Genomic DNA, 27,135 nt, shown 5'->3' on the forward strand with positions numbered 1-27,135 from the left:
ATTAAGCGAGTCACCATGGAGACGGAGGGAAAGAAGGCGCGGTCAATGTATTTTACAGCGCTTGAGGCCGAAATTCTGATGGCAGCATATGCCGATAACATGCAAATTCCGCGGAAAAAAAGTAACACAGGCTCAGCTGCAAAAGAAAGGGAGCATGCATGGCAAAACATAGCCGACAGAGTCAATGCGTGAGTGTTAATTTAAACATTGATCTAGGGATTTCCACCCATTTAACACGTTATTTTATTATATTTTATTTTTTATTTCATACATTTTATTTTGTGACGTGATGTGAGCGCAGGTGCAACCCAACAGGCCCCAAACGTTCCTGGCAGCAAGTAAAAATGAAATATAAAAATATAGTCCAAACAGGTGGTGTAATTGTATTATGAGCCATAGTGCTTGGTCTGTTTGTCCGATGTAAATCGATTGTAGTTAGAGGCTACATTAATTTTCTTTCTGTAAGCACTTATTGAAATTATCTGAGCACATTACAAGTACATATTTGCTTACTCTGTATGCTCAAATGTGACCCGTTATAGCCAACAGAAAAAAAAGCGGAGGCCCGAAAAACAGGTGGGGGTCCTCCACCACCACCACTCACAGAGGCTGAGCAGTTGGCTTCCACATTTGTGATAATGTTGGCAGCATCACATATGATCTTCACAGTGCAGAGAACACAAATTAGCATCCATTACTATAGTGAAATAATTTGTTAGTTTGAAATGCTACAGGGAGCTATGTACCTGTACATTAATGCTGTGGAAAGACTTCCTGTTCACATAGTCTCCTTCATTTACTGAAGGAGCAATGATTGGAATGTGAGTGCCATCTATACAGCCAATCACGCCTGGGAACCGTGAGAATAAATGTAAAATTTAAGTAGTAGTTCAAATATCACCACATCATGAATTAAGTTTTGTTCATCCTGATACCTGCAATTTTGTGGCATCCCTCTTTGATAAATCGTGTGGGTCTATGACCGGGGAACACCACAAACGAGTACAGGAGACGTTTCAGTGCAACTGTAACATTCCTGACTGCCCGACAGACGGTAGCCTTGGAAACGTGCTCAGCGTCACCAATATTATACAGAAAGCTCCCGTTTGCAAAAAACCGAAGTGCAATACAAATAATATGTACAGAACTGAGAGAATGTCCGCGATGTGTCACATGCGTAATATATGGCCTGAGGATGTTATTCAAATAAATTATAGATTGTGCTGAAAAACGGTAACGTTCACACAGGAAATCATCAGGAAATGATAAAATGTCCAAACGCGCTCTAATCACTCTCTCCCGGCGGAGAGCTCTGCGGAGAATTTGGGCTTCAACATCTACTGGCTCTTCAAGGAAGGGGCACGCCATGTCTGACACTTCCTAGAGTCAGGTTTCCGACAAAGAGGCGGAGAACGTCAGGGTTAGTTGAAGTAAACCTGCTAGGGGGCAGGTTAGCTTCACGGAGTGTGTCGTCATAGTAACTCACTCAGAATTAATCTAAACTCGCTTTGTGAAACCGAAAACCCAGAGTTTTCGTTAACTCAGGGTATACTTACTCAAAGTTTGCACTAAACCGGCTTCCTGAAATAGGGCCCTGGGAACGAAGCTATCTAAATACAATATAGCATGTCCTGACTGCGGGGTTTTGGAAACAAATTAAAACGTACAGCTCTGCTATCACTTCCAGCATAAATGAAGACAGAAAACTAAACAGCAGTGACGTTTGTAGGGTTACTGAAGTTGGGCTAGCTGGTATATAATGATGTGCTACGTGACCGCTAGCGACACAGCTACGTTAGCATAATATAAACAAGCTAACTTTTTTTCCACTCGATAAAAGTTAACGTGAGTGTTCTCGGTGGTCAGAAACAAATGTAATCGCATGGCAGGATGCTGTAAAAGGACCAAACTTCAGCCAGGAGAACAACTGAGATAATCCATCCACAATACGAGGTTAGTCATTCATATACTGCTGCATGGGCTGGGCTGTAGTTACATCCTAAGGTTTTAAAAACTGAGCTTAAATAAATGATTAGTGGTAATAAAAGCCGAGGGAGGTCAACAGTGATCACTGACTGAGCTTTTTGAGATCAAATAGAAGAAAATAAATAACAATAAACATGTTAACAACACAAAAGCCATATTAAACGCAGACTACTTTAGACCCGGAAGTAGGATTCGTCGCGGCATCACTGAACAACCGGATTTACTTCGGGCTCTTTGAAACATCGCGGCAAAATGTCGAGGAAAAGCGACGAGTTTTTTTAAATGGACTAACAATGAGGTGGAGTTGTTGCTGCAAGTAATACAAAAGTACAAAGTTGCAAAAGCGATTGAGAATTAAAGAATTTGAAGAAAAGCTATCTGGAGCATGTACAAACTGATATTAATCTTTAACGGGGCTGTCACAATTTATCACATGATTGCATCACTTGACTACGCTATGTCCACATGTATGGGTATTTTTGAAAACGTAGATTTTTCTATGCGTTTGTACCTTTCGTCCACACGTTTCGGCCACTGAAAACGGAGAGTTTTAAAAATTCCTGCCTGGGTGGAGATTTTCAAGAACTCCGTTTTTGCGTTTACTATGGACAAAGAAAACGGAGAAAACGCAGGGTCAAAGGTGTGCGCCTTTTTTGACGTCACACTGTGCGCCAAGTTATTGTTTCGGTGAAATTAATTTCTACAATGACAAAATACTGTTAATTTTACTCTGTAGTGTTTAAATGCTTACATACACAGACAGTTACTGTCCCTCCACACATAGGACTCAGTTCTGCTTCTTTGCGCCGCCATCTTTGTTTACTCTTTCCCGCCCAGGCGTCTGGACATCTGATTGGCCAACATTTCTACATGGTTAGGAATATATCGCCACCTGTTGTTTTGGCATGCTCCTGGCAGCATTTTCCTTCGTTTTTGGTGTTGAGGTGTGGATGGGATTTTAAAAAAAAAACGAAAAATCTCAGTTTTCAGAAATACCCGTGTACGTGTGGACGTAGTCTACAATGTATCATTGTTTTTAAAAAGGCTCCAGTTCGCTTTCCACAATGCTACGCGAAAACGGCGTCAAATGTCTACGCTTTGGAGAGCGTTTTCAAAACGCTGCGCTTTCCTTGACCGAAAACGCTGTCTCAGTGTGGACGGAAGGCCAAAACGGAGAGAAAAAGATGCGCATCTGAGTGATGAGTCATGATAGCATTACAGGCTGTTCACTTTTAAGTGTGGTAATTAGAAATATTGCAAAATAAAATACACACAAATATACTGTAAGAAAAGGCTTTTATTTTTTAGTATATGCTGAATTATCAGTTTCAAAGCTACTCTACCAGAGTTTCACTAAAAAATGAAACAAAGGATAAGTTTTAACCCTTTCATGCATGAAATATGACAACCTCTCAGCGAATAGCTTCTCTAAAATCAATAGAAACCCAACATTAAGCTCAGCTGAAGGTCAAACTGCAACAAAAAACTCTTTAATCAACGAACAGAAATCCCAGTACAGTACAGTTCCTTTGTATCGTGCTGCTGCCACCTGCTGCTCTGGGGTGGGAACAACAACACTTTGGATTTGCGTTCGTTATCAGCAACAAATGAGTTTTACTTTTGAGGCTGCAGTTTTTAGTTATGTTTATTTGTTGGATCCCATCAGTTTTTCTTCGAAGAGCCGAAAGACTTTCAGTTACTTATGATAAACTGTTTGTCTTATACAAACAGATAAATACAGAAAACAAAGCTTGTATTCTATTTGATTTTCAAGATATTGAACTTTATTTTTTCTATTTCACCGAGTTCTTTTTTCCATGTACTTTTTGTCCAATAATTTTTTTAATAATCAGATTAATGTTTATTTTAAAATTAAGAATTATTTATATTTTTTATATTTGCTATTTACTGCGCTGAAACATCCTTCTGTGTAGTCATGTAACACATTATTTTAAAATAATATATTTTAAACAGGTGGATGCAGGAATTAAGACTTAAAACAGAGTCTTGTTCCATTTAAGCTATCTTTATTTCACATTTATTTGTACGCAATAAATACAGTTAAACATCCATGGGTGTGTAAATACGACGCCTGGCAGCCTCCGCATAGCCGACACTGTAAAACGTGGGAGTTTTTACGTCCTTTTTAAAAAAAATGAATTTCAGATTCTGACTTGATGCATAATCAAGACCAGTAAACAGGTTAACAAAAAATTCTCTAATGGAAAAGAAACTTTAGTTATTCTTTTAATACAACAGGGTAAATGCAAACTTCAAAAATAAGTTTGATGTCATTCAGATCTCAAGGAGATCAACGAGAACGCAGCGTCATGGCTGACGGATACCTCTTTTCCTCTGATCAGATTCAGCTACAGTTTAATTGTTTTTGTTTTCTTAAAATCCTAATTCTAAAAACAAAAAAGGGGAAAAAAGCTGTGCCATTACTTGCACAGATATCCATCTCCAAGCTCTCCGTAAACTATCAATACGATCGATAAGTCATATCTCAATCAAAGACACTACAATGGCTATTTACGGCTAAATAACAGGAAGTATTGATACCAATACGGCTGGTAAACAAACATCAAACAGGAAATATTGACCAAAACATCCACTATACTGAAAAGGAATAAGAAGACATCAGAAAGTGCTTCACTATAGATTTTAAACTGGACAGCTAGCAGCTCAGGATGGTTTCCTCCTTAAAAATAAAAGGCATCTTTAAACTGCACATGCTCAGTGTAAACTGTCCTCCCCAACAGCGACTGTTACTGGCATCATTAGTGTCGTAAAAACAGTTTTTTTCTGTATTATGCAACATAAAAACAAAAGAGCTAGACTGTGTTTTTACGTGCTATGTTTCCCACTTTAAACTTTTCCTAAACATTAGAAGGGGAAAAAAAGATAAGGGATCCAAAACAATCACAGGTAAAAGTTGCCACTTTTCCCTTGTTTGTGTAACCGCGAGCGGTCACGTGTGTCGGCGGAGAGGACCAGCCTCTTTTCGAGACTTTTGGTTTGCTCACAAGTGCAGCTCTGTTGCATAGACGTGAATCTGATGGTGGTAACAAAGAGCTACGACGTGAGACACAACGGGGGCGAAATCATAACTATAACATAAAAAATTCTTTCTTCAACCCATAAACGAGGAGAAATTCTGCAGTTAAGGCATCCATAACACGATCAGTTAGAAGTGATGTTTTCCGACCAGCTGAACTTATCTGTTTTCTTGCAGAGACTTTAATGTGAAACCGGAGCCAGGAGGCAGTTTATCTTAAACATCATCGACTAATGAAGCCAAAAAAGAAGTGAAAACATGTGCAATACCCATGTGGAGCACGGGCAGCCTAAAGATCGCTCAGGTGAAAACAGAAAATTGATTTATGGTTTGCTGATGATGTAATTAGCGATTATCAGACTATTTTTGCCGATTACTGCTCACAATTTCTTTGTATTTTGACTTCAAACAACTTTTTTTTTTTTTGCAATTAAGTGTCAACAGAGATACAGAAAAGTGGTTACACCTAAAAAGCAAGGTCACTGAAGGCAGCGGTGTGGTTGTACAATGGTGCTGTAACCTTGTCCTGTCACCAGGGGGCGACGTCAAAATATCTGCTGTTGTCTTGTTGGCCCTTGGCTTACGGTGCATTCCAGATTGAGTCGGAAGTCGGAATTCCTGAGCTCCCAGTAGTAATTTTCATTTGGAACTCCCCCTCAACTAGTATTTCCTTCTTGGAAAGTCAGAGCAGCCTCAACAATCCAAGATGGTGACAGAGAACATAAGCATAATCTGCTCTGTCACTCACCTGTATTTGTGACTCATGATAGAAGCCACACGCTAAGCACTTACCACATTCTATCAATGAACGTGCTGCAGCTAAAATAAATCCCATCTTACTTTGCTTTTCTGACTTTCCTGCTGGAATACACAAACTCGGGAATGACGTCACTGCCAAAAAGGACCACAGACATCAGAACATTGACACAGCTGCTAGGTTGGAAAAGTGAAGCAACAAAAAAACTGTACTCTATTTACAGGCCACCAGGGGGCGACCCCTGCGTCTGTAAAAGACTTCTGGTCCTATAGAGGTCTCTGGGACCTCTGTGAACATGTGTTCAAGGGTTCAGTTTCTCATTTCAGAACACAGCTGAAATAATCAAGACTCACTGAAGGGGTGTGAAATGTGTCTAAATCTAGGGAACAGAGGCCTGATCGACGATATGTTCTGCAGACTCGTGTCTTTGTTCATAAACAGAAAAGGTAAAACACAAACGCTTCCTTCAGTTTGACCTCTCAAAGGTCAAGGTCAGTCCAGTCTAACATGTTTTACTTTAACATGAAACGCTGCTATGACCGAGTCTCAAACAACAGAAAATCCAGGGTCTGCTCATCAGCTAACGGCTCTGTTTTATGCTGTCGGTGCGTTAAATATCATGAAACGCCTCATTCAGTCAGCTGCATGTTCTTTAGAACCAAACTGGCTGCTCGAACTGATGAATGATACCACACTGAGCTCTCTGCAAGGGAACGAATGAGCTCGACTCCCTAAAATATCAGCCAACGAGTCCAAACACACTGATTTTTACTAACGGATAAAATGATGTTAACTTTTCTATCAACTTCTTTTGCTCGTTATCACCTTATTAACTGTTCGGGGGTGAGAATGAAGCCTTGTACAAACTCTGGGTAAAGTAGTGTTGAGAAACGAGAACACTGAACGGGAAGTTAAAAGAAAAAGGCGCAGCGGTGTTCCTTCTCCGAGTGGGGGGGTTTCTTCCGTCTCCAGGCGTCTTCAGGAGTTTTTAAGTTTCCTTGGGTTTCCTTTGGGAGTGTTTTTACGAGTCCCTGCTCGAGGGGGTGCCGCCTTCACACCAGTGTGATCAACCTCCTCTCGTCGCTTCACCTGCCCGTGAGGATGCTGCTTCGGGGGCGGAGGTGCGGCGCGTACCTGTAAAAATCCACCGGCTCAGTTAAAATGAAGATAAAAAAGGTCTGCTGTCATTTACGTCACCACAGAAGGTTTTACTCACGGGTCGGATGGTGCCACCGCCGCTCTCCGGGTATTTGGGGGGTTGGGGGGAGCTTTGTGCTGGACCTGAAGAGGGCGGAGGAGGCAGATTATTATTCACACCAGCCTTTTTTGTTACAGATAACCACTCACAGACAAACCAGAGATTCTCACTGTGAAAGGGGCTTTTGTGGAGCCGGCGGCAGTCTGTGGTGTCCGTTGTGAGGGTGGTCGGCCAATGGGAGAGGCTGTGGCGCTGCAGGGACTCGACACTGGAGAGGACACGGTGGGGGTCTGAAGGGGGCTGCTGTGGAGAGGTCCCGGCTGGAAGGGACCACGAGGGGAGCACTCGCACTGAGAGAGTGTGGACGGGGAAGCCTTCAACACAAACAGTGGACAGGTGTGAAAACTTTAATATTTTATATAAAATAAAAAGAAATAAATTATTTAACAACACAGTACGTAGTGTCATAAATAAGTTGCTACAGTAGATTCGTACTGCGCTGATGTAGAGGCAGCTGATCCGGGGGGGGGGGACACAGTGTGTGTGTGTTCAACCAGAAGAACTTTAATTTTGTAGAACATGAAATTTAGTGGCTAAGTCACTGTGAGTCTACCTGTGCGCTGCCGTCTCTTTGCCCATCTCCACTCTCGCTGGTCACGGTGAGATCCTCCACAAGAACTGCGGGGACCACACCAACAACGCTGTTAAACTCGCCCTCCCAGAAGCCATCGTCCTCGTGGGTCTCTCTGCTCAGGATGCGGATGATGGCGCCTTCTGGGAACGACAGCTCATCTTCCGTTTGTCCCACATAGTCGTACAAAGCCTTTGCGAATGAAACTGCAACACAGACAGTGGCAACGAGGGTATTAAACAAAGCAGGAAATCAAAACTCCGATATTATCTGGTGGAGGCGGATCTCACCACTGGAGTCTCCGTTGACGGAGCCGGTTGGGAGTTCGGTTTCAGGTTCGGTGGAGTTGCTGGAGGAATGGGATCGGGCGTCCAGCGCGGCCAGCGACTGCAGCATGCTCAGCAGGCTGTTGGAGGAGGACAGCTGCAGGTATTTCTCCGGGACGTAGCCCACCTGTCCGCTACGGTTTCTGGCCTGGAAAAACAGACAATGCACACAGACGATGACAACGGCCAAAAATGTTTCAACAGGAAAACTCCTAATGAGAAAAAATAAAGTCAGATGTAAAGTGTAGGGCTGTAACAATATCACTGCATCATCGCCAGAATCTAATAACAGCCACAAAGAGAATAATAGGAGAGCTTTTGTTCTCTCTTCCTGAATTCCTGAAGCCTCTGCTATATATATACACATACATATACACATACACACATATATATATACATATATATATATATATATATATATATATATATATATATATATATATATGTGTGTGTGTGTGTGTGTATATATGTGTGTGTGTGTGTATATATATGTGTGTGTGTGTGTGTATATATATGTGTGTGTGTGTGTATATATATATATATATATATATATATATATATATATATATATATATATATTAGGGGTGCAACGATACACAAAATTCACGGTTCGGTTCGGTTCGATACTTTGGTGTCACGGTTCGATATTTTTTCGATACAAAAAAATGTTCATGCATTTTTAATTTGTCATTTATTAAAATTATAAATATATATTTTAACTCAAAAGTACAGTTTTTGAATTTAACCCTAACCCTTGTGCGTGTTTTTTATTTTGACAGCGAATGCGCACCTGCGGACCACTTATGTGCAGCCCTGGTTATTTAGCTCGTCATATTGCAGCCACAGAAATTCTTTTGTCCATGAAACCATAAAGCTGCACTTTCTTTTTGCCTCATAGTCTGATTTGTCATAACTTCTCCGTTTTGTGGTAAGCTTTTCTTTGGCTGTCACTTCTTCACCCTGACCTGTCTTATTTGGCTCAGCAAAACTGAAATGCTTTTACACACTCACTCACATAAGCTCAGCGATTCTCTGCGCGATCAACCTCTCACATGTTTAAGCTGCGGGAGATTTCACTTGTCATGTTTGCATAGTAAGCTAACGATTAATAAGACGATGTCAGAGGAATTGGTGCACAAATTATCATCACTCACAGATCAGTGCTGTCGCTCTCTATACACAGTTCACACGATTGCAAAGTGAAAGCAAAAAAACAAGCGCAAATTCAAACGCGACTTCAATATGTCACATATTGACAGTGGCTCACCGATGCCAATGACATAATTACCCAGCTACATTTCCGAAAGAATGCAAAAGCATTGACATATATTTTTCCTACAATAGCCCGACGGGCAGGGAAGAGATAGATTTTGGTAGCCCGACTGAAAAAATCGCTAGCTCCGGGACGTCGGGCTAGCGATATTGCAAGCCCTGTATCTGATTGAGGAATCACTCATCTTTGGAAAAGAGAGTTTATTACAGAGAAATGGCTCTTTCCAAAATAAAAGCTATACTATCCGCTTCTTCTGGGCTATATTCTCAGCAGCATATTAAACATATAAGGAGAATCATGTGCTAACAGCTGTCTAAATGACTCGGCTAAAGTTAGTAGCATGCTTGCTTTTTTTGTCTGCTTCCACTTATCTTTGCACTAGGATGATGTCGGCGTAAATGTGCAGTCATATTCGTTGTGTTCCCACTAGTGCTTTCAGGTTAATCTCGTTGAAATGACCTTAACGCCACAACACGGCAAATCTCCGTTAACGAGCTACCGCCGATCGCTCCGTGCATGGGGCTAGACGGCCAACACGTTAACGAGCTAACTGCGCTAACACACTAGTTCACACCAATGTAATTGAGCATTGCATGGCACATCCAACATACTGTTTTACTTTAGTCCATGACTCGCTTACCTTCAGGGTCATACGTCACATGAAAACCAAAATAATTCCAAACGCCAGATCTGAATGACGTTCAATTTGCCTGTTGCAAGGAGAGCTTAACTTCTGTCTCGCTAGCTTGCCCTGCGCTCTTCCTTCTGACTATGCTGTCTGTGTTGAGCGCTCAGTGGATCTGCGCTCGACAGTGCAGCCTAGGCGGAGTAGTCGAACACAGATTCACTGAGCGCTCAACACAGACAGCATCGTCAGAAGGAAAATTGATAAAATAAATTACAAATGTTGTATTGTTCGATACATATGCGTACCGAACCGAAAGCACTGTATCGAACGGTTCAATATCGATACGAATATCGTTGCACCCCTTATATATATATATATATATATATATATATATATATATACACACACGTGTATATATGTGTATGTATGTATGTATATATATATATATATATATATATATACACATATATATAATGTGTATATATGTATGTATATATATATATATATATATATATATATATATATATATATATATATATATATATATATATACATATATATAATGTGTATATATGTATGTATGTATGTATGTATATATATATATATATATATATATATATATATATATATATATATATATATAACAAACATCTACAAAAATGTTGCCTCCTAGCTAGTACAGACATGACAATATTCACTTTTACTCTGTTTTTATACAACACTATGAGACTAGGTCATCTGCAGACATAGAGGACAGTTACAAGTACCTGGGGATCCCGCAGGCAAATGGGAACCATGAAGAGGCCGCTAGAAAGGCTGCAACCACCAAGTACCTGCAGAGGGTCAGGCAAGTCCTGAGGAGTCAGCTGAATGGTAAGAACAAGATCCGGGCCATCAACACATACGCCCTGCCCGTGATCAGGTACCCTGCTGGGGTAATAGGCTGGCCAAAGGAGGAGATAGAAGCCACTGACATAAAGACAAGAAAGCTCCTGACCATGCATGGAGGGTTTCACCCCAAGTCCAGCACCCTGAGGCTGTACGCTAAGCGGAAGGAAGGGGGCCGGGGACTGGTGAGTGTCAGCACCACAGTCCAGGATGAGACAAGGAACATCCAAGAATACATTGGGAAGATGGCCCCAACTGACCGAGTGCTCAGTGAATACCTCAGGCAGCAGAAACCCAAGAAAGAGGAGGGAGACGAGGAACCATCATGGAAGGACAGGCCCCTGCACGGTATGTACCACCGGCAGATAGAGGAGGTGGCTGATATCCAGAAATCCTACCAGTGGCTGGACAAAGCTGGACTGAAAGACAGCACAGAGGCACTAATCATGGCAGCACAAGAACAAGCTCTGAGTACAAGATCCATAGAGGCTGGGGTCTATCACACCAGGCAAGACCCCAGGTGCAGGCTGTGTAAAGATGCCCCAGAGACAATCCAGCACATAACAGCAGGGTGCAAGATGCTAGCAGGCAAGGCATACATGGAACGCCATAACCAAGTGGCCGGCATAGTGTACAGGAACATCTGTGCCGAGTATAACCTAGAAGTCCCGAGGTCAAAATGGGAGATGCCCCCAAGGGTGGTGGAGAATGACCGAGCTAAGATCCTGTGGGACTTCCAGATACAGACGGACAAAATGGTGGTGGCTAACCAACCGGACATAGTGGTGGTAGACAAACAGAAGAAGACGGCCGTAGTGATCGATGTAGCGGTTCCGAATGACAGCAATATCAGGAAGAAGGAACACGAGAAGCTGGAGAAATACCAAGGGCTCAGAGAAGAGCTCGAGAGGATGTGGAGGGTGAAGGTAACAGTGGTCCCCGTGGTAATCGGAGCACTAGGTGCGGTGACTCCCAAGCTAGGCGAGTGGCTCCAGCAGATCCCGGGAATAACATCGGAGATCTCTGTCCAGAAGAGCGCAGTCCTGGGAACAGCTAAGATACTGCGCAGGACCCTCAAGCTCCCAGGCCTCTGGTAGAGGACCCGAGCTTGAAGGATAAACCGCCCGCAGGGGCGTGCTGGGTGTTTTTTTTTTTATATATGTGTGTACATATATATATATATATATATATATATATACATATATATATATATATATATATATATATATATATATATATATATATATATATATATATATATATATATATATATATATATATATATATATATACATATATTAGGGGTGCAACGATACACAAAATTCACGGTTCGGTTCGGTTCGGTACTTTGGTGTCACGGTTCGATATTTTTTCGATACAAAAAAAATGTTCATGCCTTTTTAATTTGTCATTTATTAAAATTATAAATATATATTTTAACTCAAAAGTACAGTTTTTAAATTTAACCCTAACCCTTGTGCGTGTTTTTTATTTTGACAGCGAATGCGCACCTGCGGACCACTTATGTGCAGCCCTGGTTATTTAGCTCGTCATATTGCAGCCACAGAAATTCTTTTGTCCATGAAACCATAAAGCTGCAGTTTCTTTTTGCCTTATAGTCTGATTTGTCATAACTTTTCCGTTTTGTGGTAAGCTTTTCTTTGGCTGTCACTTCTTCACCCTGACCTGTCTTATTTGGCTCAGCAGAACTGAAATGCTTTTACACGCTCACTCACATAAGCTCAGCGATTCTCTGCGCGATCAACCTCTCACATGTTTAAGCTTGCTGCGGGAGATTTCACTTGTCATGTTTGCGTAGTAAGCTAACGATTAATAAGACGATGTCAGAGGAATTGGTGCACAAATTATCATCACTCACAGATCAGTGCTGTTGCTCTCTATACACAGTTCACACGATTGCAAAGTGAAAGCAAAAAAACAAGCGCAAATTCAAACGCCAAATTCACATATTGACAGTGGCTCACCGATGCCAATGACATAATTACCCAGCTACATTTCTGAAAGAATGCAAAAGCATTGACATATATTTTTCCTTCCTACAATAGCCCGACGGGCAGGGAAGAGATAGATTTTGGTAGCCCGACTGGAAAAATCGCTAGCCCCGGGACGTCGGGCTAGCGATATTGCGAGCCCTGTATCTGATTGAGGAATCACTCATCTTTGGAAAAGAGAGTTTATTACAGAGAAATGGCTCTTTCCAAAATAAAAGCTATACTATCCGCTTCTTCTGGGCTATATTCTCAGCAGCATATTAAACATATAAGGAGAATCATGTGCTAACAGCTGTCTAAATGACTCGGCTAAAGTTAGTAGCATGCTTGCTTGTTTTTGTCTGCTTCCACTTGTCTTTGCACTAGGATGATGTCGGCGTAAATGTGCAGTCATATTCGTTGTGTTCCCACTAGTGCTTTCAGGTTAATCTCGTTGAAATGACCTTAACACCACAACACGGCAAATCTCCGTTAACGAGCTACCGCCGATCGCCCCGTGCATGGGGCTAGACGGCCAACACGTTAACGAGCTAACTGCGCTAACACACTAGTTCACACCAATGTAATTGAGCATTGCATGGCACATCCAACATACTGTTTTACTTTAGTCCATGACTCGCTTACCTTCAGGGTCATACGTCACATGAAAACCAAAATAATTCCAAACGCCAGATCTGAATGAGGTTCAATTTGCCTGTTGCAAGTAGAGCTTAACTTCTGTCTTGCTAGCTTGCCCTGCTCTCTTCCTTCTGACGATGCTGTCTGTGTTGAGCGCTCAGTGGATCTGCGCTCGACAGTGCAGCCTAGGCGGAGTAGTCGAACGCAGATTCACTGAGCGCTCATCACAGACAGCATCGTCAGAAGGAAAATTGATAAAATAAATTACAAATGTTGTATTGTTCGATACGGTTCAATATCGATACGAATATCGTTGCACCCATATATATATATATATATTAGGGGTGCAACGATATTCGTATCGATATTGAACCGTTCGATACAGTGCTTTCGGTTCGGTACGCATATGTATCGAACAATACGAAATTTGTAATTTATTTTATCAATTTTCCTTCTGACGATGCTGTCTGTGTTGAGCGCTCAGTGAATCTGCGTTCGACTACTCCGCCTAGGCTGCACTGTCGAGCGCAGATTCACTGAGCGCTCAACACAGACAGCATCGTCAGAAGGAAGAGCGCAGGGCAAGCTAGCGAGACAGAAGTTAAGCTCTCCTTACAACATGGACCTCCCCCACCCTCATTCAGATCTGGCGTTTGGAATTATTTTGGTTTTCATGTGACGTATGACCCTGAAGGTAAGCGAGTCATGGACTAAAGTAAAACAGTATGTTGGATGTGCCATGCAATGCTCAATTACATGGGTGGGAACTAGTGTGTTAGCGCAGTTAGCTCGTTAACGTGTTGGCCGTCTAGCCCCATGCACGGGGCGATCGGCGGTAGCTCGTTAACGGAGATTTGCCGTGTTGTGGCGTTAAGGTCATTTCAACGAGATTAACCTGAAAGCACTAGTGGGAACACAACGAATATGACTGCACATTTACGCCGACATCATCCTAGTGCAAAGACAAAAACAACAAGCATGCTACTAACTTTAGCCGAGTCATTTAGACAGCTGTTAGCACATGATTCTCCTTATATGTTTAATATGCTGCTGAGAATATAGCCCAGAAGAAGCGGATAGTATAGCTTTTATTTTGGAAAGAGCCATTTCTCTGTAATAAACTCTCTTTTCCAAAGATGAGTGATTCCTCAATCAGATACAGGGCTCGCAATATCGCTAGCCCGACGTCCTGGAGCTAGCGATTTTTTTCAGTCGGGCTACCAAAATCTTTCTCTTCCCTGCCCGTCGGGCTATTGTAGGAAAAATATATGTCAATGCTTTTGCATTCTTTCAGAAATGTAGCTGGGTAATTATGTCATTGGCATCGGTGAGCCACTGTCAATATGTGACATATTGAAGTCGCGTTTGAATTTGCGCTTGTTTTTTTGCTTTCACTTTGCAATCGTGCGAACTGTGTATAGAGAGCGACAGCACTGATCTGTGAGTGATGATAATTTGTGCACCAATTCCTCTGACATCGTCTTATTAATCGTTAGCTTACTATGCAAACATGACAAGTGAAATCTCCCGCAGCTTAAACATGTGAGAGGTTGATCGCGCAGAGAATCGCTGAGCTTATGTGAGTGAGCGTGTAAAAGCATTTCAGTTCTGCTGAGCCAAATAAGACAGGTCAGGGTGAAGAAGTGACAGCCAAAGAAAAGCTTACCACAAAACGGAGAAGTTATGACAAATCAGACTATAAGGCAAAAAGAAAGTGCAGCTTTATGGTTTCATGGACAAAAGAATTTCTGTGGCTGCGATATGATGAGCTAAATAACCAGGGCTGCACATAAGTGGTCCGCAGGTGCGCATTCGCTGTCAAAATAAAAAACACGCACAAGGGTTAGGGTTAAATTTAAAAACTGTACTTTTGAGTTAAAATATATATTTATAATTTTAATAAATGACAAATTAAAAATGCATGAACATTTTTTTGTATCGAAAAAATATCGAACCGTGACACCAAAGTACCGAACCGAACCGTGAATTTTGTGTATCGTTGCACCCCTAATATATATATATATATATATATATATATATATATATATATATATATATATATATATATATATATATATATATATATATATATATATATATATATATATATACTGAAGTGCAAATTAAAAGTAGAGGTTGTGCATTTATTTAGGAAGATAAACAGTATGATAAAGTCAGAACAAACACGAGCTGGAAATAGTCCCACGGTGAGGAAATGAGACGACACATCTGTAAATAAAAACTAAAAATGGGAAATAATCTAAGTTCCTGTGCAGGGCAAGGAGTACAGTACAAAGTCAAGAGTTCACTGTTCTGCCTTCAGGCTCATAGTTCAGACTAACAAAGATAAAGACCAATCACGCAGGACTTATTATGTTTCCTGCTTTGACTTCTTACCCAGACTGTTCCATAATGTGTGTGCAGCACTTTTGTGATTAAAATCTATTTAAATTAGTTGTTTATTTCAGTGCAGACAGATTATTGACACTCAAAGAATGGAGCTACTTTGTCTGTTACTTACAAATTTTTAGAAAATTAGAAAAATTTGAACATTTTTTCCTGCTTGTGTATCAATTTAGAGGAAAGGTCATCACCCAGATTCTCAAGCTTCATACTCCAGTGATCATGAATGTCTAAAAAAAAATATTTTCTGCATCTGGTATTGTTGAGATGTTTAACTCTGGACCAAAAAGGTGGATCTGCTCTGCCTAAAGCCGCTTTGAGCATCAAGGTCCTGAGCCGAGTCCAGTCCGGGCTTTTGTGGCCACGGCCAGCTCAGCTTTCAGGATGCCCGTGAGCTGCTTGTTCCACTCGTCTGATTTTGTATTGATTGTTGTCTAAACAAATTAATTTGTCATCTGTTGAGCTTTGTTCCACTTCTCACCAATCTCCTCTGATCTGTTTTCATTACAGCATTTTATCTGTGGTTTCCAACCTGTGCAGTTCAAACCTGAAGGATCCACATTTCACTTCACTTTTCTGTAGAAATTTTCCGGTAAACTGATTAACACCTCCTGCCAACTAAATTAGTCAAACACGAACCTTATTTTATGCTACAAAATTTGTATTAAAAGCAACCCAAACACTTTGAGATTTGGATTTTAATAGTTTCAAAAATTATTCTTCAAGTTTTACTTGAACATTTTAGAGAAATCATGTTAAGTTCTAAATTTTTAAGGTTGGGGATTTCATTCCATGCATAATAAATACGAGTTTATTTTCCCCAATAATCACTAAAAGCAATCGCATGTGATATTTTATGCATTTAATAATGAATAAAAAGAGAAAAACATCAGTATTTACCGTGTCTGAGTCGACAGGCTGGAACATGAAGTCTGGTGCTTGCTGGAACGCCATGTTCTTCTGCACAAACAGCTGCTGGTGAAACTCCTGCAGAACCTGCATGCGTTTCAAGGGAACAGACAAAAATATACATATATACTTATTTAAGGTTTATCATAAGCTTACAAATCAGCCCATGTCTAAACCTGCATAATTAACACTTAGTAAAGCCTTTAGGGTTCAGGCTTGCTCCCTATTTAGTTTTAATTTCTTGCCCACATTTATTTCTATTTAAAATTAACTTTAAAAAAAAAAGACCTCCAGCTGAATGAATTGTGGCCAGTGATCCGTGTAGCTTTGGGCCACATTTATAATTTTTTATTTTCCATTACTCTGTCAGTTTATTTCTGTTGTATGAAGTTATTTGATTTGCTTATAAAATGAACCCAAATCAGCTTTTTATTATTTTACACAAGTCAAATAAAAGAAAACGCCAATAACAATTAAGAGAATGACCATAAAGCCGTTTCTGGTTACTATCAGCTGATCTGAATGCTGATGACCACTCTGGTGTTTGCGGTCACAGCCTGACATTAAAAACGTATCACAGGCTCGAGTTCACCGCCTGCCTATTTTCACACAGACTATTTTTAACTCTCCAGCTGCTGAAAGCTTAAAGAGACAGTTAACAAATGACATAACATATCACTGTAAGTAACACAGGTGAAGGTACAAACAGTTTTAATTCTAATTTCAGGTTTTTTCTAAAGCCAGCTAAAGCAGCCGGGGACTGGACCACAACCTGGACCACAAAGCTCTCTGCCCACCCGAGGGAGGACGAAGTACCTGTGTGGATATTTTAAGCTGAACTCATTGGGCACAGCTATTAGCTGTTCTGGAAAACAAAGAAACCTCCCCAGTACTGGTCCCAGACTAGTAACTTTGGTCTTTTGAATTGTACTTAAGTTTAGCCCCTCATCAAGAACCAGTTGCCTTGGGGAGACCATACCAGGGGACAGCATAGCTTCTCCTCCTCAACTGTGATCATTCACAGAAAGGAAAGGAGCCAGTGTAGGTGGTTTGACTGGCATCTGAAATAGGAGGCCTCCAGAATGTCTCCTAGATGAGCTGGTAAGGGCAGACCAAACACACACTGGACACATTGGGACACATTATGTATCTCGGCCGGCTCGTCGTGGTATCCCAGTATTCGCTGCCTGTCTGTTGTCAGACGCATTTGTGTGACCATAAATACAGCTTAAGTGGGAAAAGGAACTTCTGGACATCTCTGCTTGGACTGCTGACTCAAGTGTCAAAAAATGATTTGATAGAGGAACTTGTATTGGAAAAAAGAGGAGCAGGGTATTGATCCCTGATGATTTACCCGTCAGTCTACAGTCATAACTTTACCTATGACTAAAATCTGACACAAATGAGCATCTTCTGAAGGATGTCTGAGCTCTGCCTTAGAAACATGATGAAGAGCTGAGTTATTTGGAAAGCTACTCGTTTACACCGAAAGGCACCAGAGTGGCGGCTCACTGTTCTCCAGGAAGAGCAGGAGTAGGTGGCTGGGGAGGGGGACGTCTGGGCATCATGACCGGACTCAGATAAGCAGCAGAAAATAGATGGAAGGAAATCAGGTTTAGTAATATCAGTTTTATATTCTTTAATCTTGTACACCGTATAAATGCCTCACATTTTAATCAGGCTTCCTGTAGAAACAAGATGCTGCTGCGTCTCTGCTCACATGAAGAGGCAGAGGTTGAGGTTGTGTGTGAGAAATATATTACTATGAATTACTAGGCTAACAATTACACCAAACTGCCAGGCTTGACACCATCTGAAACGTAAAATGAGCATAAAATGAGCAGCTTACCCAACCCAAGTTAAATAGTATCCCACAAGTAGCTCATTTTACTTTTGCTCCCCCAACTTATTTAATCAACCAGCCACAGTGTGGAGTTGATATTCCAATCAAGCTTAATCAAACAATTAAGCTCTCTCTTTCAGAGATATAAATAACTGCTGCTAGCTATGATGTTTAACCCTTGTGCTCCCCTTCGGGGCAGCCCCAGACCCGGGGGTCCCAAAGTACCCCACCCTCAGTAGAGACAGGTGAATGAAAATGAAAAAAACAGAACGATCATTTGGGGTCGAAGAGTGCCCCAGAGCGATTCTAATGGGTTCATCAGGGGATCGGGAAAGCAAACGTAGCACTTGGGGACCACGCACAGAAGCTGCTGCGGCAGCGTGGGGGTCATTGATACCCCAGTACATAAAAATGAAGCATAATCACAATAATGATAATAATGATAATAATGATAATAATAATAATTATAAGAAGAAGAAGAAGAAGAAGGTGATACACCTACGCAGTTTTCACGGTATCGACGAGTAAAGAAGACGCCCAACCGTCAAGCTCGGCGTCTTTAACTGAGAATATCCAAGGGCTCCACTGAGCCCCATGAGAACACAAGATGTAAAGTACGCTCCTGTGCCAAATAATCCTAGGGAAGCGAGGCGGAAGAATTTACACCGCTCCTTCAATTCGATCCTCTCCTCTTCTTCCCTTTTTCTTTGTTCTTCCTCCTTTCTCCTCTTCAGCCTTTCTCCTTCGAGTTTCTTCTGGGCCGCCTTATACATCTCGTTTGTGTAGTGCTTTCCTCCATTGAAATCCACCATTTCATCTATTTCATCCAAAAGACAGCCCCAGAGTGTCGATCACAGCAATATTTCTACCGTCTTCGCCCTCTGCCTCTTTTCTGAGACAGCCGTCGGTGACAGACTCAGGCGAAACGTCTTCTTTGAAAGTGTTCGCATCCCCCAGGATGGTGTTTCCGGATGCACTCTTTCCCGATCCTGTTTTACCGACCAGAAGGAGTCTCAGTTCTTCACGGGTCGCAGAGCCCGCGGGGTTGGGGAAATGATAGTAACATTTGAATCATTCTAGAAAAAAAACCATAAAACACTACGTTACACTAGGCTATTCTTTTGTTATCTTTGTATTGATGTTGACAGCAAGCAGTTTGTCCACATAAAGAAAGTACCACAAGCAGCACACAACCCTGGGATTGCACTTTACCTTTGTATCGATATTGACAGCGAGCAGTTTGCCCACATAACGCCAGTAGCACAAGCAGCACACATCCCTGGATCCGGCCTTTGGTCGCCAACATTTTCAGTAAGCTAAGAAAAGAAGAAAGAAAAAAGAGGTGAAATTAAGGCACATTCAAGGAAAGTATTTCAGATCAGATTAGCAAGTTAAACCACACTGAAAATACACGTTGAATAAACCATGGCCCCAAACTGGTCGGTTTGTCCCATGTGTTTCCCCCGTAGCTGCTCCGTGCGCACACACAATGAGCCCTGGTTTCGCGACGCAGGCGTAGCAACAACCTCCTTCTACTCCTCACTGCCTCCTGTATGTGTGTGTGTGTGTGTGTGTGTGTGTGTGTAGGAGGTACTGGGTTCCTCACAGACGGTGGTGTTCGCGAAACCCACCCTCCCTAAAGCTAAGGGCTCGCCAGCGAGGCACGTGAGAGCGAGGAAAATGTTTTAAAAAAGGGAAAGGAGGATGAGGAGACACTGAGGGTCCGAGGTCTAAACGGAAGGCTGTGTTCAGGTAACCCGCCCTCCGCAGACCTAAGCGTACGCTAGCGAGGCTCTTGAGAACGATGTAGAGGGAGCAAGGATGAGGAGGAGGCAAGGAGTGTCTGAAGACCAAACAGGACAGTGTTTGCGTAATAGGCAGGCGACATAGCTGGTCTTTTACTAGCGAGGCCAGAGAAGGAGCAAGGAGGACGAGGAGCAACGGAGAGCCCGATATCCTCACCGAAGGGAGTGTTCGCGAAACCGGCCCTCCACAGACCTAAGCGTACGCTACCGAGGAGCATAAATGGAGGGCGGTGTTCGCCTAATGGGCAGGCCAAACAGCTGCGCTTTCACTAGCTTTCCCTTGAGAACGATGTAGAGGGAGCAAGGAGTACGAGGGGCAACGCAGAGCCCGAGGTCCAACTGGAGGGCGGTGTTCGCGTAATAGGAAGGCCAAACAGCTTCTCTTTCACTAGCGAGGCGTATGACAATGGTAGAGAAGGAGCAAGGAGGACGAGGAGCAATGGAGAGCCCAAGGTCCTCAGCGAAGGGGGTGTTCGCGAAACCCGCCCTCCGCAGACCTAAGCTGATAATGATGATGATGTGAAGTTGAGAGTTGTTTGCTCCGGCGGTTCGGGGTCCCTCCAGACCCCAGTGTTTGCCATCGTAACTTACGAATGTACATTGGGGTTGCGAATTACCCCATCGCGATTACAAAGGGGTCACAGTGTACCCACGGAGCAGAGAGCACCCCCGGTCCTCATGAAGGCCAGTTTATGCGTAACTCGGGGCCCATTCGGCTAAGCGCTTGCCTGCGAGGAGCAGGAGAACGGAGCAGAAGGAGCAAGGAGAACTAGGAGGCTGTGAGAGTCCGAGGTCCTCGCTTAGGCCGGTTTACGCGTAACCCGGGGCCCGTCCGGCTAAGCCCTCCCCTGCGAAGAGCAGGAGAAAGGAGCAGAAGGAGGTCGCAGGACGGGGAGGCAGGGAGAGTCCGAAGTCCTCACTTAGGCCGGTTTACGCGAACACTGCCGAGAAGGAGACATTGATGATGATGATGATGATGTGAAGTTAAAAGTTGTTTCCTCAGTCGGTTCGGGGTCCCTCCAGACCCCAGTGTTTGCCATCATAACTTACGAATGAGCATTGGGGTTGCGAAATACCCCATCATGGGTACACTTTGACCCCATAGTAATCGTGGAGTAGAGAGCATCCCCGGTCCTCGCGAAGGCTGGTTTACGCGTAACCCGAGGCCCATAAGGCTAAGCACTCACCTGCGAGGAGCAGGAGAACGGAGCAGAAGGAGGAAGGAGGACTAGGAGGCAGGGAGAGTCCGAGGTCCTCACTTAGGTCCGTTTACGCGAACACTGCCGAGAAGGAGACGATGATGATGATGATGATGATGATGTGAAGTTGAGAGTTGTTGCCGTGGTGCTTGGGGGTCCCTCCATACCCTAGTGTTTGCCATCGTAACTTACGAATGTGCATTGGGGTTGCGAAATACCCCATCGTGGGTACACTTTGACCCCTTAGTAATCGCAGAGCAGAGAGCACCCCCGGTCCTCGCGAAGGCCGGTTTACGTGTAACCCGGGGCCCACCCAGCTAAGCGCTAGCCTGCGAGGAGCAGGAGAAAGGAACAGAAGAAGGTAGGAGGACTAGAAGAAAGGGGGAGTCCGAGGTCCTCACGGAGGCCTGTTTTCGCGTAACCTGGGGCCCATCCAGCTAAGCGCTCGCCTGCGAGGAGCAGGAGAACGAAGCAGAACGAAGAAGGAGGACGCTGAGGCAGGGAGAGTCCGAGGTCCTCACTGACGCCCGTTTATGCGAACACTGCCGAAAAGGAGACGATGATGATGATGATGATGTGAAGTTGAGAGTTGTTTCCTTCGACGTTTCGGGGTCCCTCCAGACCCCAGTGTTTGCCATCGTATCTTACGAATGTGCATTGGGGTTGCGAAATACCCCATCGCCATTACTAAGGGGTCACAGCGTACCCACGGAGTAGAGAGCACCCCCAGTCCTCGCGAAGGCCAGTTTATGCGTAACTTGGGGCCCACCCGGCTAAGCGCTCGTCTGCGAGGAGCAGGAGAATGGAGCAGAAGGAGGTAGGAAGGCGGCAGGGAGAGTCTGAGGCCCTCAAGGAGGGCGGTTTACGCGAACTCTGCCCTCTGTAAAGCCAAGCGTCCAACAGCGAGGCCCAGGAGAACTGAGGAGAGGGCCGGTTTACGTGAAGACTACCCTCTGTAAAGCTGAGCGTTTGCAAGCGCAGGGTAGAAGGACCAAGGAGAAGGAGGAAGCAGACGATGATAATGATGATGTGAAGTTGAGAGATGTTTGCTCCGTTGGTTCGGGGTCCCTCCAGACCCCAGTGTTTGCCATCGTAACTTACGAATGTGGTGTGGCGAAATACCCCATCATGATCACTAAGGGGTCACAGAGTACCCACGGAGCACGGAGCGCCCGCGGTCCCCACTTAGGCCGGTTTACGCGTAACCCGGGACCATCCGGCTAAGCGCTCGCCTGCGGGGAGCAGGAGAATGGGGGAGAAGGAGGAAGGAGGTCGAGGAGGAACGGAGAGTCCGAGGTCCTCACTGAGGCCGGTTTACGCGAACACTCTCAAGAAGGAGAAGATGATGATGATGATGATGATGTGAAGTTGAGAGTTGTTGCCGTGGCGCTTTGGGGTCCCTCCAGACCCCAAGGTTTGCCATCGTAACTTGTGCGATCGATGGAGGGTTACAGCCAATTAGGTGACGAGACCCGCTATAGCCGGGGGTCCGCCTGACCCCGATCTGCCCCCACCGTGAACCCGAGCCCTGTTTCGCGACGAGACCTGGGTCCGCGCTGCCGGGGTCTGCGTGACCCCCCCTTCTTTTCTTTTATATTGGTCCAGGCCGCACAAGGGTTAACATACTACACAGGTCATGAACAAGAGTTTTTTTACATTTTCATTGTAAATTGGCTAAAGTAGTTAATTAAAAGTAGTCTAACATAAATGCTGTAATTTGATTTGATTTTAATAAACCATGTAACTTGGATGGATTCAATGCTGGCGTGACCACAATGCACACGTCTGCTGTTGCTCACAGTGGTCCAAGGGACCACTCAGGGAGTTTGTGTGTTCGCTCAGACACATGAAAAATTAGAGGGAACATTGGTTGCCGCCATGCTTTTTCGGCTATGTGCGTATGAAAACAAAGGCACTGCTCATGCACGTTTTACCCATATTCTAACGCGATATTTTATTTTCTTATTGTTGCCTAACATTGTAGCGGTATTACCGTGAACCGTATAATATGGCCCAGCCCTAGTGTACAGGGCCATTTACCCTCATGATTAATATTCACAATAAAAATATCAGACGAACATCATGAAGTCTGTATGTGTTTCATAGTGTCGAACAACCTTTGTACAGTTAGGAGTTTATAACAAACCTAGGAGTTACTACATGACGGAAACACCAACATTATTTCTTTTATGCGCAGGTCACGATGATTATTGAACAAAAACCCAAAGATCAGATGTTAATCGGATTTATTTGCTCTCTCTCCTCCTTAAACATGTTTTTAATGTTAGTTATAATTTAGAATTGGCGACTGAAACAGGTATGACACATACGAACATCAGGAAATAAAAAAACAATAACTATAACCCCAGTAAATGAAGTAAGTGTACTGCGGGGATTATGGCAGCTGTGTACTGGGACCTGCATTTTGTTGGTACGTATTATAGACCAATAAGTTATTTTTAGAAGTTTAAATACGAGCAATCAGTTTTTGGCAGAAAACGGATGGAACGTATGGAACGCCACTGACTACAATAATGAATTAATTAAATATACCATTAAATAGTTATTTAAATGTGCCAATAATTCATTAAAATGTGAAATAAATAAATAATAAAATGTGTCAATAATTAATTGTTGTGCCTGAAAATGAACAAATAAATGAAATGAATTAATTGTGTCAAAAATAATTATTTAATTAATTATTTCCCATTTTAAGTTTTTGCCGCAGAGTGTTGGATCCAGATTATGCAACAAGGCTCCTGACTACGGTAGCCATAATGCTCGGAAAATCCATCAAGCGGTGCGGCTTCGTAGGTTAGCAAAGTTGTACTAAAACATTTTTTGACAGATTTTTGAGCGCTGTGTACCACACAAAATCGGTTCGAGGTCAGTAAGCACAACCGGAATTTATACATAGGGTGCACCAGATTATAATGAACACTGTCGATTTTTGAGAAAATTAAAGAATGTTAAGTTTGCCTTATAATGTGGAACATATTGTATACTGTACAGAAGAAATTAATATATCGCGATATGTGTCGTTACCGCACATGCTTCAAATTAAACCGCGATATGGATTTTTGGCCATATCACCCAGCCCTATGCGATACCACTGATTTCCTTTCCGATCCAATACCAAGTAAAATTCAGAGTGGTATTGACGATACTGATCCGATACGATACTCTGTACAAAAACGTAATGTTTCGTTGTATTCTATAATACAATATATAATTGTATTATGTAATTGTAAAAATAATATAATAATAGAGGTTCATAATGATTACAGGACATCAGACTACTTGTTCGTATTGCTTAATAATGCAGAATTATCATATTGAAATAAAAAAGCCTGAAGTTGTATGCTATTTGAGCATGTCGCCTGCCTGCAGCACTAAAGGACTCCGTGAGAGACGTCTGTTTCGCCCTAGCAGCACCTGTCCCTCTCCTCCTCTTCAGTTTGCCTCAACATACGCTCGTCATATTCTGTGATATGATTTACTCTGTGTTTGACGAGGTTAGTGGTGTTGCCACAACACCTCACTGTCTTGCCTGTTGTCTTGGCTGTTTGTGGAGGTAAAATACGTCCACACATAACGTCGTTAATGCTCAGCCATTGTTGTGAGTGCGCACGCCAGGAGCTGCGGCACATTTATACAGCCGCATTTCGCATATGACTATGAAAGGCATAAGAGGAAGTAGTTCCTTCCAATTTAGATGATCCGAATGATATAGTTTCTTTCCACTGTGTTCCTGTTAATAATAAACTACAAATTTACCCCAAAGTGCTAAAATATCGATATTTTAATATGAGAATCGATTCTAGAACATAAATTACTGGTATCGGAAGAATCAATATTTCAGTATCGATCCGCACACCACTAGTACGTATCACTCCGCGAGGCTTCTGACTACGGTAGCCATAATGCTCCGATAATCCATTAAGCGGTGTGGCTTCGTAGCTTACCAAAGTTGTACCAAAACATTTTGGCAGATTTTTGAGCGCCGTGTACCACATAAAATTGTTTTGAGGTCACTAAGCACAACCAGAAATAATACATAAGGTAAACTGTTGATTTTTGAGAAAACTAAAGGATTTTAAGCGCACGTTATAGTCCGAAAAATACTGTAAAGCAACGTTTATTGGAAATATGCCTAATTCCAGTCCCTTTTTGTCTTACAGATGACCTGCTACAGAAAACCCTCTCCCTCTATCTTTGACAAGCAATCAACAAGCAATTCTGTCTGTCCTATCACTCTCCGTCTCCCTGCTCTATCTTTTTTTGACAAGCCATTCTATCTTCTATCATTTTTCCGCCATGAGCTCTATCTACCTTGACAAGCTTGAACCTGAGTTGAAAAGAAATCCAGTAGTGAATTACAGTACAGTAGAACGTACAGTAGAAACTACCTACACAGCCCTACATTTGTAGTTTTACTTTTGCATTACACTCTGGAATAAACACTGATAGTTTGGCAGTTATTTTTATAAATTATAGAAAATATACACCTTTTTAAAGGTTTATTTGTAATAAGATAATTGGTTATTCTGTAATACATACATTCACTGTATTCACATAAATATTAAATTAGATTGCTTGAAATACATTTTGCTAGTCTGTTTCATTGACTATAACATTTGACTACAGTAAGTTTATGCTATTATTATTTAAGGATAAACCCATTTCTGTTACTGAGTGTAAGTGTTCAGTTACAATTGTCATCAGAAGCTGCCTGAGGACCCAGACTTCCTGTTTCCTGACTGCTGCAGAACATCCAGCTGAAGAATCCTCATCGTCTGTTATTGCATAATCTCACATTTGCTGCAGACACGAGTATCAAGTGGACATGTCTCACTTTGCTCATTACAGCACATTTGATGGTACAGATCACCTTCCAAGCCTTGAACAGGGTTTGGACTCAGAGTTTCGCTACGGATCATATTGTGACAAACCACACAGATATTTGTTGATATTTGTTATTTGTTGAGCTGTTTGAAAAGTTGAATTTGTATTAGCTTTATTACCACACCACTAAAAAAATTAATTCATTTACATTATATCCATTCATGCTTCCATGTGTATCCCAGCACTAATGTGTTGAATAACATGTCAAAGAAACGCATTTAAAACTGATTTATTCCGTCAATTAAACATAGATTTTCCTATTCATTCCCAGACAGGACTTACAATACATTCTACTAATATACCAGCTGCACATGAGACCTATCGAACCAAAGATGCCAGCAAATAACACTACATTGCAAACCATCACACCCAGTTTTAGAGACACTGCAATCAATTTACCTGTGGGTGCGCACTGCAAACAATTCGGGTCTCAGCACAGCTGGAAATCAGCGCTATGCATGACCTGCGACCTGGGTTTGTAAAGAGAAGTGGCACAAACAAATAAACAAAAAAATGAAAAAAAGAGTTTAGTCCGCCCTTACAGGCTCACTCTCAATCATTCATAACAGCCTTTATGGCTGGATGGACTAACCAAAGCAAAATTAACCAAAAGAACAAAAAAAGAACAGCAGAGGCAGCACAACAACAGCTGCAAAACACAAACAATAAAAACATCAATTTTATTAAACCATTCAA

General features: G+C 42.5%; 1 protein-coding gene and 1 long non-coding RNA gene across 2 annotated transcripts; one reads left to right on the top strand and one right to left on the bottom strand.

Moving 5' to 3' along the window:
- The first annotated feature begins 752 nt into the window (after positions 1 to 752).
- Positions 753 to 25,999, top strand: LOC146658567 (uncharacterized). The gene is made up of 5 exons (XR_014913725.1): positions 753 to 1,953; positions 5,222 to 5,348; positions 7,137 to 7,281; positions 17,415 to 17,788; positions 25,716 to 25,999. It is a non-coding gene; the product is annotated as an uncharacterized LOC146658567 (long non-coding RNA).
- On the bottom strand, positions 7,598 to 10,251 carry LOC146658568 (F-BAR and double SH3 domains protein 2-like). Its single transcript, XM_085424122.1, has 3 exons — positions 9,870 to 10,251; positions 7,921 to 8,104; positions 7,598 to 7,836 (listed from the first exon to the last, which is right to left on the bottom strand). Exons 1-3 carry the CDS (start codon positions 9,879 to 9,881, stop codon positions 7,598 to 7,600), a joined length of 435 nt encoding a protein of 144 aa, XP_085280248.1. The 5' UTR covers positions 9,882 to 10,251.
- Positions 26,000 to 27,135: the final 1,136 nt, after the last annotated feature.

This window comes from Rhamphochromis longiceps, linkage group LG11 (genome assembly GCF_057381845.1).
Source record: "Rhamphochromis longiceps isolate RC_006_pf linkage group LG11, R_longiceps_female_GT1.1, whole genome shotgun sequence".
NCBI lineage: Eukaryota > Metazoa > Chordata > Actinopteri > Cichliformes > Cichlidae > Rhamphochromis > Rhamphochromis longiceps.